This window comes from Osmia bicornis, chromosome 2 (assembly GCF_907164935.1).
Source record: "Osmia bicornis bicornis chromosome 2, iOsmBic2.1, whole genome shotgun sequence".
In the NCBI taxonomy this organism is placed as follows: Eukaryota; Metazoa; Arthropoda; class Insecta; order Hymenoptera; family Megachilidae; genus Osmia; species Osmia bicornis.
The window spans coordinates 9,700,944-9,717,047 of record NC_060217.1 but is presented as its reverse complement, the minus strand read 5'-3'; the positions used below and the strand labels follow the sequence as shown (position 1 = coordinate 9,717,047).

The following is a 16,104-nucleotide window of genomic DNA, read 5'->3' as shown; positions in this document are numbered from 1 at the left end:
ATGCGAATATCCAAAGAGCGGATAGGTTACTACGGAAACTCGAGCGATTTGAAAGAATAAAGAAGGAAAAGAACAACTCACAATGGAAGAATTCGCGGAAGTTCCACTCACGGATAAACCATAGGGCAGAGGGTATAGGAAAACTTACCAAGTAGTATCCAATTTAAAGATCCAAAGACACGCGAGGAGCGTATTCGAGCGGAAGGAAGAAAAATTTCCCCTCGACCGCCCGATTTCCATTTATTTCGAAACAGATAAAAGCCGAGTTATTTTTAACCAATTCGGTGCTAAATACTTTTGACAAATGGAACGTAACATTGTCAGCTTTCTGATTGTACTCGGCACGAACTGGAATCGCTATAATCGTCCTTTGTGAATCGCAAATTTCGCGTGGGTTTACGCGTGGGTGGTTTTACACGCGGACATAACCGGTTCGACGAACGCGCGATTACGTCGCATTACACTTTGCAAGCTCGTACGATCGTCGTTTCAATTTCCCTGTCTTTTTCGGCAGAAAGCAAAGATGCCTGAGGTTTGAAGATTAAAAACAGATTCGTGGTAGCGTCGAATGGGAAATTCGGAATGCGAAAGGTTAAAGGGACACGCGGATAGAACGTCGTGTGCTACTTTTAATCGGGCTGAAAAGGGATTATACATTCGTGAAGAAGAAACACGGTACGTAGGTAAATTGCGAATGTAATTACGGTGTACGAGTATGACCTGGATATCGATAAGTTATATCGGTGCACCGATGCTGTTAGATTATTATATCGTTCGGTACATCGATATTCTGACATCATATCGGTATTTTTGTACATCGTTATACTATTCTTATAAGCATCTTCGAGCATCTGTTATGCAGAAATTTTAAACACATAAGTTATCCTGTCAGTTTGGATAAGGATGGTAATTATTTTGACAGCCGACGAAACATTTCAATATAAAACAATTCGATATTAATTAAATTTTCAATGACTTTCCCAAAGGATTAACCGATACACCTGTGTTTACCGGGGAGGATCGAATATCTATCCGGAGGGTTGAAACATTCACTGCACGTGACGCGTGTGCAATTGCACCCCATTAGTGATTTTGGGTCACGATATTCAAGGAAACTCGTATAACTGAGAACGAAGTAATTGAATCTTTAAACAATTGAACTTTGCGTGTACAAACGTTGCACGAGTTGCGGAAAGCGTTTCGCGTGTACAGGGTTCGCTTGGTTTTTCAGAAAATATTATATCAAAATATTTGTTCGTTGTATAGATGGATTAGATGAAATTTCATGTTGACACGCGATCATGGTGTACCCTATCGATCGAGTGGAAGAGTTCTAGATTTTATGGGACACTGAAAATAGTCCCCGAAGATTCGAATGCAAAGCTAATTAAACTGAAAAATAATTGTTTCCGCGAATCATTTGCAAAGCAATCGTAAAATGAGTAAAAATATTCTGCTGGTACTTACCTATCGGTGTTGTGGGTGAGAAAGGACTTGGGCAGAGAGAGCGATCGTTGATGAGGATCCAAAGATGCATCCGCTGCCAGAGAATCCTCCCCTCTGGTTGGAGCACTTCCAGGCCTGGACAGCATTCCATCTTTCGGTGGTTCGATCAGCGTCTTGAGGGAACCAATCACCGCATCTTCCATGGGAGTAGATGCACCCGAACTTTTCGCGTTTCTCGGACTTTTCGTGACCGTCCTGTCGGACGTGGTGACCCATATGTCGCTGCTGGAAGACGAGGAGGTCGACGAAGAGGCGACGTGACCGCTTGGTGATCTGTTCACGATATTCTTCCCCTGGACAGGTGATACTTTTCTATCTTTGTTCTCGCAAGCTTCGAAGCTGCCAGCGTATTCCGGTTTCTGATAAAATCGATGGTGTTCCCTTTTCTCCACGTTCGAACCGTTCCCGTTCGATCCCTCGAGGGGCGACCAACGATTCGGTTGCTTCAATACGCTCTTCGGCTGTCTATCTTGATACTTGGACGTGCTAGGGTTGTTTTGCTCGCGATTAACTCGATTTTTTCGAGAATTCTCGCGTTCCCGGAACTCTCGGTCGTCCATTCGCTCTAACGATGCCGGGGATGAACTAGCGCTTCCTCGGTTCACGTGGCTGCTACCAGTGTCCGTAGGGAGTCTCTGATGAGCTGGATAGCTCTGGGACAGCTTCATGAATACCGGAGCTTGACTCGGGGAGTAGAGAGTCTCCCTCTGCGAGCAGTGCGGCCAGAAATCGCAAGTGCTGCTGTTGCAACGTAATTTCGCGTCCGGACTGATGCAAAAGTCATGATTCGACGACGAAGGGTTCGCGTTCGGGGTCGTTGCTCCCCTTTGAAGGGTCTTTGGCCTTCTGGATTGCTGCTGCTGCTGCTGCTGTTGTTGTTGCTGTTGTTGAGCCTGTTGTTGCTGTTGCGATTGCTGCATCGACGAACCGGATGATTTAGAAGATTGCGGCTGTTGCTGCTTCGACGAGATAAAATAGACGTCGTAAGTGGTGAGGTTGTTCCTTTGCCTTTGTTCTTGGCTATCCTCCCGACGCTCGAAACGGCTCGGCATAAGGTTTCTGGTTATTGCACGACTTCTTGTGCCGTAAAGGTACTCTGTCACTGCTTCCGTTTCGCGAAGGAGCTCCTCGTTTAACGCGTCCTCGGTTGACTGTGCTTTCCCTGGAAAACACACGAACGACATGTTTTGGCGAAAAAGGAATCAAGGAGCAATCGTGTAAAGTAACTGTGGAAAAGGTATCCATTGAATTTGATCCCGTCTTTGTATAAAACTTGATGTAGATAAAAATGCAATTCGCAAGGAATAGAAATGACAACGAAATAAAGGAGAATGATACATACTATTCTGAAGGATATGACGTTTCCTCTCGTTGCCCCGGTCGGTGGAAATTTTAACAACGACTCTATGCGGCTCGTTAGATTCCCTCGAGTGTTCCCTGCTCGGAGCCGCTGCACCGGGAGACCTCTTCTCCGGTAACTGAAGACTTCTAGATCTTCTTACCCTCGACTGATGAGATTCCGGGGACACTTGGGCCGTTCTGGCGCTCTGATGTTGCCTCGTAGCGTTTGCACGCCTGAAAGGATTCGGGGTCGGCGATCTACCTTGTCGCTCGGCGCTGCTCGATGACGAGGAGGAAGAGGAGGGCGAATTGAAGGATAACTTTCCGGATTCCGAGGAGCCCGGCGATCTTCTCAATCCCTGCTGACTTCTGTGATGTCGACCTTGCCTGTTCGGTGAAATTCTCTCGCCGTTAGCTCGTATCGATTCGTTGGACGAATTCAATGCGATGATCGACGAAGAGACCAGACTTAGATTCAACGAGGAGCTAGGATTATCATCCTCGTCGTCGCCGTCGTCGTAACCCTCCACCGACGAATCTGTGTTCTCGGCTAACCTCGGCATCGTCGATCTTGTCACGCAACTATCCAAACTTCGAAAACCAACGGAAGACGAGGAGGAACTCGACGATTCTAGATAACGTTGAACGAATTGTGATCTTCGCGTGGAAGACTGATCCTCCAACGACTTGGCTTGAGCCATTCGATACTGTTGCTGTTGTTGCTGTTGCTGTTGTTGTTGACTAGTAGTATTTTGTCTCCGTGGTCTGGACGGAGTGCCAGCTGATTTTCGAGAGGAAGACGGTAAGGAACTCCAATTCACCTGACGCGGTGGCGAAGGAGGAGGACTAATGATGTCACTGTCCACGATGGCGTTCGATCGCGGCAAAAACGGTGCTTTCCCGTAATTGTTGCGTCCAGACGAGTGTTTCGAGGAAGATTTCTTGCCGATTACATCTTGGAAAGCTGGCGGGGGCGAGATGATCGGCGTGATCGACGGGGGTGAGTAAGATTCCGGGATACTGTGAGGCGAGGTACAGGTGCTACTCGCTACGGAATCGAAATCCTGGCCGTGCAGGGCCAGATAGTCTGGCCTCTGGCTGTCCAAACGTAGAAATTCCTCGGGACATTTTCCTGGCTCGCTGTTGCAATGGTAATCGGCCAATTTAACCGTGGCACGTCGCGGTAACGGCAGAGTGCCCGTGGTCGCTGTGACCAGGCTACTCTCGTAGTTTATCCTCCGATTCTCGTCGAGAGACCTTTGCTGCACTTGAACCCAACCGGACCGACCCAAATAAACCCCGTCCACTTCTCTGTCGCACCATCTGACCGGCGATAATTCCCTGCTACAGTCGCCGCTAATGAACAGCTCGCCGGATGTTCCGCTGTTACTCGAGAGGAACGAGTTCGAGGATTCACGTCGACGAGAACTTGTCACCTGTTCGGGTAAGTTCAGCGTTGGAAATGTACAGGGTCGCGGGATACTTTGGAAAGCACGAAACTTTTTCGAGGAGTTTTGAAAAATTCTACGCCGCTTCCCATTTTGAGATACAATGTTTAAAGCAGGTTCTTTCAACGAAAGTTTAACTCAACGTACACGAACGTACGAAACGGATAAAAGTGGAAATGTAAAAGTTGATATACAAGATTTTACTGCTTTCATATCGAAGCAGGGATAGATAGATTTATAAGAAAATACGTATGGCGAAAGAGATATTTTCGATCGTTTTACTTGCCTGTCCGTGGCTATCTTGTCGATGCTGCTTCAAACTAGAAGTAGACGACGCGGATGCCGTCGTATCGTGACGTTTCAGGGATGGTATCGAAGTACCACGCGTGTACGAGCCTCGTGTATTTCCGCTCGATTTCCCTTTGCCACCAGTTTGGCTTTTATTGCTACCGATGCTGTACGTGGAACCTTGAGAACCAACTTCCCAAGGGTCCGCAGTGCCGCGCAAGTGGAGGATCGACACGTTCGGACCTCTGTAAAAGGAACGTTTCATTTCTCATTGTCATTGCAACAGGCATCTTATTCTTTCTGAAAACTCCAATTTCATTTTCTACATAATATGAATAAATTCATAAGGTCCAGGGGAATGTAATTTCCTTATCGAACGTCCGTACTTTATAGCATTAGATATTCTAACGCATTTCCTTGCGAAGTAGAGAAGAAATAAAATACACGCAATCGGATCGCATTTATCAGCGACTATTCCGAGTTGGATCTCTAAGAAAATTACACTTGCAAACAGAGTCTCAAGCACAATACGCGTGTATACACAATATCCAAAGTTTGTATAGAAACTAGATTCGAGGAGGTTGTTGTAACCTGGACACGATGTCCTCCTCGCTACGTCGAGTACAATCTCATCGTATAAATATTCATGGTGGTTAAGGATATAGATATAGATATCAGTAGATAGAGGGGAAGCAAATAAAGGCGTCACGAGAGAGGGGGAAAGAAAGTAAGGAAAAACGAGAACGTTGGATCCAAATGTCTACGGAGATGGAAAGCTTCTCTCGTTGATTCGAAAGCACGATACGATAGCGCGAGCTTTCTGGAATATGTGACAAAAGTCGGTGAAGTAGGAGTCGAGGTAAATCGGATTCGTCGACGTTTCGTGTTCCGACGAAAATACAGAAACGTTGCACGGTGCGTTCCAACAGGAACAGGGAAACGTTTCCGGTTTAAACTATAATTAAACGTACCGGGGTTTCTTCCTTTTCTGCTGTCTCGTTTTACACCGTATACAGAGATGGAAAGCTTACAGAAACTACGAAAATAAAAACACTACCCTCTTGTCCGGCATTTGAACGTGAAATCGTGTTAATTAAAACGAAAGATACATTAGTGTGATTTAATTGAAACCAAGCATACGAGGAAATTTCTAAAGAGTAATCGCTTTAATATACGAAACGGAAACTCGTTCGTGATTACAGAAATAATGTTACGACGTGAATTCTGATGTTACGAGAACGTTTCAAATGCATCGTAAAGGTGCCACCAAGTATCCAGGTCACGGAAGAATATTTTCAAAATGAAATCTGTTATCTCTGGACGTTGGGTAAATGAATTTCAGGATGTCAACGTGACAGGCGGACACTTCGGTAACTCACAGATGTTACTACTGTTTATCATTAATGAGTCTCGGTAAATGCAGACGCGAACGCGAGGAAAGAAGACAACGGAAGGAGAATAATCTTCTACTGTAATGATTCATGAAAGAAGCATCCAGGGAAATGGAATTGTTGGCAAGATTTGAATCGTTCCTCGAGGATAGTAATAACATTTGGATAAACGATGTTCTAATCTTCTAAATGGCTCGATACATTTATAAATTGGTACGTCTGGTATGAAATTTACTCTCAAAATATATTATAAAATATCTTATTACAGAGAGAAGTATCTATCCTGGAACGATTAGTTTAATTAATAATCACGAGTCAACATACCTCCAATATGCTAAAATCAATTGTTCTATTTTCAACGTTACAAGGAGAACGAACGAAAATCTATTTGCAGCCAGACGTAGACGGACGTATCTTCGAGGGTATAAATCCCCTAAATCACCTCACTTCGAATGTCACTCCCAGCTAAATATACCATTATTTCTGGACGATCGTATCGGAGAATACGAGAACAGATATATCCTTCAGTAATTATATTTACCTTCTAGTCGACATCGTCTGCGGGGTGGTCGATTCCCTTCGATCCTCGCACTTGATATAAAATCACTTTAACGCGTTAACTACCAATTATCGCGTTCTGCAGATCCATGTACCGTCATATCGCGAACACAAGTTCGAACTCACGGCATCTAATTAATTCAATTTTCACTGAAATTTCGCGTTTCGTAGCTCGCAGACTTCTTGCCAGACTGTGGAAATTTATGCAAATATTTCCTCCTTTAAGTTGCAACACGAAGATATTCAAATCTAACGCAATGTAATAATTATATTACGTTTTAATACATAATTGTGTATCATTTAATTTAGCAAATGCCGGTATCGCGTGCAAGAGAACGTAACGAACGAAACGGGTGTACTGGGAAAGTAAAGAACTTCTTTTTCCACGAGCTCGTTAAACGGCGTAAAAATTGATCCAAGACGAGCGATTAACCGTATAGGGATTCGCGAGTAGCTCTAGGAACGTTTCAGCTCCCTTCGTCGTTTTCTCCTTGAATTTTGCATTCCCGTGTGTAAACAAGTTATGCTCCGCGGGGAGGCCTCGCGGATAGACACAGAGAGCGATGCAGGAAGCGGTCCCGTCGTTTCATTCGACCTCATGAAAGTTACATCGCGTGTAACTACTACGGAAGATTGCGAGAAAAAAAAGCGAACACCGTAGAGAGCGAACGTAAAGCAACGATCGAATTAGTTTTCTCTTTTTCCTCGTTTCGATATCGATCCAAGATAGTCATCGTATCATTTTCTATCCGACAAACGACGCTTCTTGCAACACCGGCAAACTATACGTTTTCTCGTTATTCATCGCAATTCTACCGTCCTGTTTCGCCGTTACTATTCGTCTATTCTGGCCAGTCCTTTTTTGGTTCGCCGTGCCTGGCCACCAGTCAAACAGACCCAACACCACACGGGACAACGAACTTTGAGCCCACGTAAAAATTTCAGCAAGGACTAACGAGCGTAAGAACGGCTTTGTGCTTCATCAACATATGTACATATGATTTTCTGTGACTGCAGAAAAAAAACTGTTTCATGATTAACACGTTGACTACCCCCAGGGAATACGGACGTCTATGGTATGACATACGCGACGATTGTGTAGTTATTAGTATTTGATTTGGATCCCTTAAATTTTTTTTAATCCTAGTTGCTTTTTACTAATTTTATGAAATAATAGCACTGATATGGTTATATGCCCGATATGGTTATATTAAATTGCCCGAAAAAGTGATAAGATAATAATTTGTAGCATGAAATATTAAATAACGATTTTATAAATAAAATCTGAGAAAAATTTCGTAACGATATCGATATCACTATTTACGTAAAAATCTTCAAAATTATTACGTTATATAAAATTCACGGTGTCGTTCACTTTTGATTTCCCATGGCACAGTGAACCTGTTAAGCGACACGAAATTTCAAGAAAACTGCGAGGTTGATTTTTCCATCAGTGAAATCGATCACCACGTGGCCCGACACTTTTCCCAAAGGAGCACTCGTAACCTCGCGGTACGTGGAGACGCATTCGAAAATCTTCACGTCGTATGCAAATCACGAGGCAAACATCTTATTGTTAAAGCCGAGATAGCGATCTAACAAAAACGCGTTGCACGAAAGGGAAAAAGGCGAGAGATAATCACTTCCTGGACACTTTTTTGTGTCGGAGACCGTAGTACATAATGCGTGCGTCGTAAACAGAGGAAGATAAGAAGAATGAAAGAAAGGAGAGAAAAAAAAAAGAAAAAACGGAACACGCGCGTTACCTGTCGCCGCGGGAGCCAGTGGCCGTATTCGAGATGTCGGTGGAGTCGGCTGGACTGACTCTTCGAGGTGGTAGGGCGGGAGCAGGGGCCTGACTCGAGGACGAGGTCGAAACGGGCCCTATGACGCCCACGTTGCCCCCACGTACCCCGTCCTCGACCGAATGTTGCCTGGTGGATTGCGAGCTCTGCGACAACCATCGACGACCTCCGCTTCTCGTCACCACCGTGGCACCGGTGCTCGACCCTGTTACCTGATGGGACACCGTCGCTCCGCTATCCAACGATGTGCTCTGCGATCAGAAATTCAAATTAGCATCTCGTTCAGTTGCTACCAGTTCAGGAATGAGGTTGATTCTGGTCGGTCTTCCTGAATCTAGCGTAAAGTTAAAGTTTTCAAGGGAAATAGTAGGTCAGTCGTTGGGAATTCGCTTGGTTCGAAGTTCTGGCTTCGATATGAAAATTTTTAATAAATTTTTAATGGTTCTTATTTAGTAAGGTTTGATTAAATTCGATGAACAGGCTGTAAAACTTATATTTGAAGGGTTGAGGGATTTCGAAGGGGAAAGATGGGTCGCGTTTAATTGGTTAACTTTGGCATGGCACTCGGAATCCATGGTATTTTATACAGGCAATAAAGTTACTTATAAGGTTTGTTAGGACGAGTATTTGTTCGATAGTGTCCTTTTTTCGATGTCTGGGATACAGGATGTTGAGAGAGAGGGATCTTGTAATCGATGCTCCCTTGATGCAGTAGTCTGGATGCGGTTAGAAGCGCTTCTTCTCGAACGTTTTCAATTATTCCATCGATGGGCGAGCTAATCGATTCGGCATGGACTGTCGCTTCGAGGTTTCTCATCGCTCTCGTCTTTCAATCGTTTTCTTTATTTTTTCCACAGTTCTTTCATTCCATCCCCAACGATGAACGACAGAGAAGCATTTCTGTCCGATCGAGAATTCACATTCTTCGACGGAAGAATTCGAGATTCGATGGTCGATCCGAGGTAACCGCCATAGAATTTCTTAAGATTCGTAGAATATCGGAGAGGGACGGGGTTTATTGTCGCTTTTTACCTTCATTAACTGCACCCGATTCCTCCGCGTGGCATTCTTACGATTCAACTTGACGGAACATGGTTCGAGTGCTGTCAGTTTTAAACGAAATATCGTCCTTCCCAGAATCTTTATTTATTTCCCTGACAAGCAAACTACCCCGAGAAGATATTATGCAAAAAATAAAAAAAATTTCAACGAGAATACTCCACTTTATTGAACATTTTTCATTGAATGAATTGCTTCTGTCGAAGTTTCAGAATCAATTCTATATTTTATTAAATTTATTCCCCAGTAATTCAATCAAGCAAGCTTTGGGGGTTGTATAAATTCTCGAAAGTCTAGAATTCGAATTTCCAACCTGTAGGTCGCGACTCCCAAGAGGGTCGTAAAGTGTATTTTGAAAAGGTCGCGTCGGTTATATTCAGTGCAATCATTCTTATGGAAAATTTCATTAAAAAAGATCGCAGGTTATTAAAACAGGTTGTGGTTAGAAAAAAAAGTTCGAGAAAACTGATTTAAAAAATCAACCGTGGTAAAATAATTTCTTTTTAAATATTCCGAAATACTAGGAGATTCTTGTCCGTGTCGGTGGTGGTTGCATAAAACATTCTGAAAACTGTCTTGACGAGACAGCTAAACTCACGGTTACGCGCAACAGAGGCTGCCGCTGGTTCTACTTCCAAATACGGACGAGGCGCGAGAGACTGGCTACGCAACTCCTTCGATGAAAGTATTTTTATTTTCGTCGTGCCACGCCGAAGAACCTGTCTCTGCTTGCCGATCGGTCGAGGAATCGAGAATCGTGAATCCGAGCGTGCCACTTTGAAGCGGACCGATCAGATTCATCGATTAATCGCCCGTGTTTCCCTCGTCATCGAACATAACTGGCGCCGTTGATAAGAAGTATGAGAAATAGAACCGGTGTTTTATTGCTCTACCATATACACAGATATCTTTCGACCACTCGTTTGTTTACCTAACGTGGAAAAATTGAAACGACCTCGCGTCGCGAGCCAGCATAGAAATCGACGAGAATATTTAGGTCGAGCCAATAATTCAACGGTAACGAGACGGAATTTGTTCTATCATCGTGACGAAATGGTTTAACTGATTGAGAATGTAATTCGCTGTTTTCGGTACAGTCAGAATCGATTTAAGTGTAAATAAGAACGGCGAGGCAAGGAAGAGAACTATTAGACGCTTACGTTTAAATGATTCTTCCTGGACGTGACCGACGAGTCCTGCGAGGATCCTCTCGAGTAATGCCTGGAAAACACCTCGGCGAGTCTGGATCTTCCCGAGCTGGTAGGGTTCGATTTCGATTTATTCGACGGCGATTCGTCGCTGGTTTTAGCCAAATTCGGATTGCTGCTTTTGCGCTCCGGAAAAACTAAATGCTCGATATTTGGCGTGTATCCAGGATCGCTTCTCACGATATCCTGGAGGGTCACACGACCGCCGCCGCTCGGTCCTCCATTACTGAAACAAGTGGAAAAAGCAAATTCCTTTTTCCAGCCAATTCTCGCCGTTGCGCTGCTGCATCGAAACCCGAAACGATATCCCGAACTCGCGTGTATTCCGTGTATTTGCAAGTCAAACGACGTCGCTCTCATCGTCCGATGAGAGAAGTTGAATTTTAGGCGAATACAGTTAATATTTATCGAGGCTACGGGAACGGTCTGCCTAAGGGAGTCGCGAAATTCTGCTGCGAGAAGAAGCGCCGACAATCTTTTCGCGTGAAAGGAATTTCGTCAAGGGACGTCGTGAAAAGGGACGGGTTCGAACGTGAAAGCGTAAAAACAACGCGACAGAAACAAAAGAGAGGGAGGAACAAAGAAGGTGTAGAAGGTGGATCAGTGAAATGCATCGTGAATGGAATGTCGCGCACGTCGACGCGTGTAACGTCGACTATAAAGGGTTAATTATGTAAACCCACTGAAAGCCACGGATACTTTACTGTCTCCCGGTATTTTCCCTCCCCTCCTGAGATTTTCTTTTCATCTCATCGCAATCCATCAAAGACGATAAGGAAAGACGGAATGAGAAGAAGAAGAAAAAAAAGGAAGGAAACGGTCGGTCGGTAATAAAAACGTCGTCGGCAGACCGCCCTGGGATCTATTGTAGCCGAGATTATAATGAAGACGTATACATGAAAACGACAAGGGGAAAAAAAATTACGATACGTGGAAATAGGTTTTTCTTTGTGTTTCCCTCTGTAAGTGACACGAGTTGGAAAGTAAAAAGGGGACGAAACGGGTTTAAAGTGTGACACGTTACCGCTTTGATCTTTTTCTTTTTTTTATAAAAGCGGTTGAAGATCGGTTCTATTCGGTTTCTAATTTATGTTCATTTTTAATACAAGGTCAGCATTTAATATTGCGTTAAGTTTAAAGCAGTTTCATCAGGCAAGTACACGCTTCGCTCCTTATCAAGAGAGAACTGCCAATTGCCATTCGCGAAACTTTTACAACTCTTTTTCATTCTACTCTCGGCTGCAACTTTAATATCCCTGTTGCTCGCAAAGTATCGCGGAGAATTATAATTAAAAAATGTTTGTCTGCTGACCTGGGTCCAAAACCGTGCGACTGCCTCTGGCCTCGTCTTTTCCCGCTGCCACGGCCAGGCTTGATGTTTGTCGCCTCGGCTAATTGCAGCAAACGGCTGCGATGCTGCCGCAACAGCGGGTCCTCCCTACGATTCATTTTAACCGATGCAACTGCAATCCTGTCGTCCCTGCATCCTGCAATCAGAACAAAGAAGGTCAGCTTCATATTCGGTGGAAAGAAATTGAATCGTACTCTTGAAATACTTAAAGGAGTCCGAGCTGAGGATACAGGAAATTTTATTAGGCGGTGTCTTTATTCTGTATAAATTTTACTAATACCAATTTTAAAACGTGACTATATTTTTTTTTAAAAACGTTCCTCCATCCAATAATACAATTGCGATTATTTCGCGACAGACGGAATAAAATGTTCACGCGACAATGGCAATTCAACGGAAACTTGATGGAACCGAAAGACCTAAAACAATGCATTAATCCAGTTTAATACAGTCACCGTGAAAACGGATAGATTCAGTTGCCAAGTGTCCTGGATTTTTATTTCTCGCGATACCGAAACGGTGACATCGTCGAATTTACGTCCGCAATACTTTTTTTCTTTCTTTCCGTTTTGTTTTTCACTTTTTTCCTTTAACGACTTTGGCGGAGTGTCCATTTTTAGCTTCATTTACTTCGGATACTTTCCCCCTGGGTTAATTGGTTTCAGACCAAGAAACTTTCCCGATTTTGTCGTTTTATGATAGCTTCTCTCGAACGAGTGAATCAGAAATTAATCAATAACAAATTACTTGAGGGATAGTCTAATTAATGTTCAAAGTTGTAAGTTTTGCTTTTCTTTGATTATTTGGGAGAAGTGGAAACACTGAGGAACGCGATGAAAAGACAAACTCGCATCAAAGGTAGAAAATAATTTTCAATAAGACGACACCATAGAACGTTATCCTTTTACGGTGTTTCATTGTTAAAAGCATCGGATCGTAATTATCGGACTGTGAATTCTTCTCCCGAGGTTCGTGTCGGATCAGGAAAAGAATTTACTACTGACACTGTGCCCACTGCACTTTTGTTCCTTCGCAGTGAAACCAGGAAAAAAAAAGTCTTGACAAAAAGCACCGACGGTGCATCCTACTTTTTTTTTCTTTTACATTTGTTTCTCTGTTAAAAACTTTCGACATTGTGTCGCCTCTGTAAACGTCCTTCTTTTCCGCTTATTTTTTTTTTCGTTCTTTCAATCGGAACGATTTTCCCTTCAACACAAAAACAGTTATAAATTTTTCTATTGTGTCTCACGTATTTGTTACGTGTTTATTATATTTCACTTTTAACAACTGACGTTCCATTATGTTGCAAATATACAACACAAAAGAAAAATTTATTTACTTTTATTTTCTCCACTTGTCACATTTTCAAAACGTAGTTTTATTCTTTAAAATTGAACGAATCATGCAATGAAGAATAATAATAAACATGCAACCAATCATTTTCTATCCTTTGAGAATAAAGTGAAATTATAGGGACAGTTAATTAATTAAATCGATGGACAGTCTATTACCTCGTAATTAATGAGGCTGTTTATAGCGTCTTTTTAACGGCGAAAGATTGACGTCGATATAGGTTTAGCTCAGTTTCTGGTGGCCGCCGATAATGAACCTCGTTTATAATGGCAGATATCGGCGAAACTTTTCTACATTCAACCGTTCGAGCGGAAATAGTTTACTTCGCAAATAATGCATCGACGAAAATATAATAAAGGTTCGAAACTATTTTCGAGCAAAATTCCCGTCGACGGTGTTTAACGCGAGGCCGACCAAAATACACAAAATAAAGTAAACGTTTTGTAATTTCAGTCGAATCACAGAGAAGGAAATTTTCAATTTTTCTCGTTTGAAAATTTCACTGCTTTGAAGATTAATTAATCGGACAGTTTATGCTTTAAGGATACAATTTTCCCGTAATGCGTTCCGTGAAATATGCAAATACACAATTCGATCGCTGAATGGCAAGTGTCATTAAAATCGTGTTAAGCGAAAATGGAACTAATTTTATTTACGGATGATTCCGTCTAATGACCGTCACTCCACTGATTTATGAACAGCTCGAGATGCAATGCGGCTTTACGACCAACGTGCCGCAGTAATCACGGTGTTGGAACAATAAAATCTATCAAATTGTTCTTCGTGAATATTAATATAGATCGTAAATTAATTTAAGAGGCAACAGCTGGTATTTACGTTCTAGCAAATAAAACAGGCAAATTTTCCAGATAAATATTGCGCATACCGTTTTTAATATTTGGTAAAACCATGTCACTGCACCTGTGCGTTGTAACATTAAATCGCTTACGCAGCCAATAAACAAGTTTTACAAATTTCCTTAAAAATTTAATTATGTAATATTTTAACGATCGAATAGGTATCAATTTATATTATTCTTCTGTGATATGGCGTTCGAATTGACACAGCTGTAAATCGAGTTGCATCCTTACAGGTGCTGTAATAGCTCGGTGAATGTAGCACTACTAAAAGGCAACCAAATCCGTCAAAATGATGGATTTCAGATTCATTATCTTAAATTGCAGATGCAATTAACACGTTTCTCTTTATGGATACCTGCGAGAAAATAAATTTGATATTTTTTTTTTTAGTTTCTTCTTCCATCCAATTATTATTGAAATTCGAATAGGAAAAATCACATTTTTGTGTAACTTCATTAATTTCGTGAACTATAACATTTACCTTTAACAATCAATATTTGCAATTTCCTTTTCGATGAGCGTTTTGAATTATTATTGCGAAACATGTGTTACATATTAAACAGATCCTCCCCCTCACCACCCACATTCTATTTTTGTCGAGTAATTAACCACAGTATTGAATTCGATAACATAAAGATGGCAGTACGTATTTGTTATTCCTGGGGATACATTTTGCTCGAAATGTTACAAAGCAATGTGAAAGAAAATATTCGATCAAAATTTTGTAATTAAAAAACAGTATCTCCAGATATTATTATACCAATTTTGCACATATGGGAAACAATCGATACAAAGGAAAATAAATAATAGATATAATATTTTAATATTCGTACGAATTACTCACAGTCTTGGTTTCAGAGAAATTATGCTTGTAATTGAATGTAATATTTGGAAACGCTACTTTCAGTGGTAGGTAACAGGATTGTTTGCATGCTAAGCGTTCCGGAAATGCTTTCTTCGTCCAATTAGTTGTTAGAACTGAATTATTAAATTCTTTTTCCACGGATTTAACATTCTCGTAAAACATGTTTCATTTTCGAACATGAGCTACGTAAATATTTTAGAAGATTATATATGTATCCGTATCGTGCCCAATGCAGGCTTCAGTGACGTTGGGCACAACAAACGGCAGGAAATTCGAAAATATATTTGATAAAACATTTACATTCCACTTGATATTCCCTGTACACGCGTATGATGCACTCGTTGCTTCCAAAGATCGAGTTTATCCGTTGCATACAAATTTCGTGACCAATATTCGAGGCAGCTCACTCATGAAAACGATTCACTGAACAATGAAAATTAAAAAAAATTCGTGACCGCTGACCTAATACCGTATTTTTTAAATCACTTAGCAGTTCATGATTTCGATATTTTCATACGAATACGTTCAAAAATTTCAGACGTTCATCGTTTACATTTCAAACGAATGTATCTCATCACGACTGAGAAATAAAATTCCCAACGCATCTGCTTTTAGTTTAAATCGCAAAGCCTGCAATCTTTAGCTTCCATCCAACGTCAGAATTACCAACCACGAACGTGTGAACAAAATCGTACAATTTTCTCGGTTTTCTCCCCTACCACCGGGACGATTATTATTCCAACAAGCAATTCGCTCGCCTTAAGCATTTTCGAGCCGGAAAATTCGCGAAGAACGTTGCCTCAGCAGACGCAAGGTAATGCTTTCAAGACTTTCCGACTTAACCCCGGCCCAGCAACGTTAGCGTTCGCCTTTTCGCAAGCGAACCGAGCGGATGCATATAAATGCATGCAGTATGCAATATTCCAGGTGAACACACATACGTACCGAGAGGGAATGACACATACAACGAGGACATTATCCGGCGGATGTCGTGTTGGTAGCCAGATAAATACAATGGGGACGGCGTTAAGTCAACAGGGCATGGTTATCCGAACTTCGAAGAGAGGAAAA

The 16,104-nt window shown here is 42.1% G+C and overlaps 1 protein-coding gene across 7 annotated transcripts in view; it reads right to left on the bottom strand.

Moving 5' to 3' along the window:
• The window catches only part of LOC114874844, a 111,348-nt gene that overhangs the window by 63,864 nt on the left and 31,380 nt on the right, over positions 1-16,104 (bottom strand). For 6 of the 7 annotated variants that reach the window (XM_029184516.2, XM_029184514.2, XM_029184518.2 and 3 more), the window contains 6 exons: positions 11,917-12,091; positions 10,557-10,830; positions 8,299-8,588; positions 4,582-4,828; positions 2,849-4,283; positions 1,468-2,668 (listed from right to left, as the gene is read on the bottom strand). In XM_029184516.2, coding sequence (XP_029040349.2) covers positions 1,468-2,668; positions 2,849-4,283; positions 4,582-4,828; positions 8,299-8,588; positions 10,557-10,830; positions 11,917-12,053 — 3,584 coding nt within the window. In that variant the 5' untranslated portion in view covers positions 12,054-12,091. Of the gene's footprint in view, positions 1-1,467; positions 2,669-2,848; positions 4,284-4,581; positions 4,829-8,298; positions 8,589-10,556; positions 10,831-11,916; positions 12,092-16,104 lie in introns of those variants that run through there. The other variant, XM_029184519.2, reaches the window with a different exon arrangement.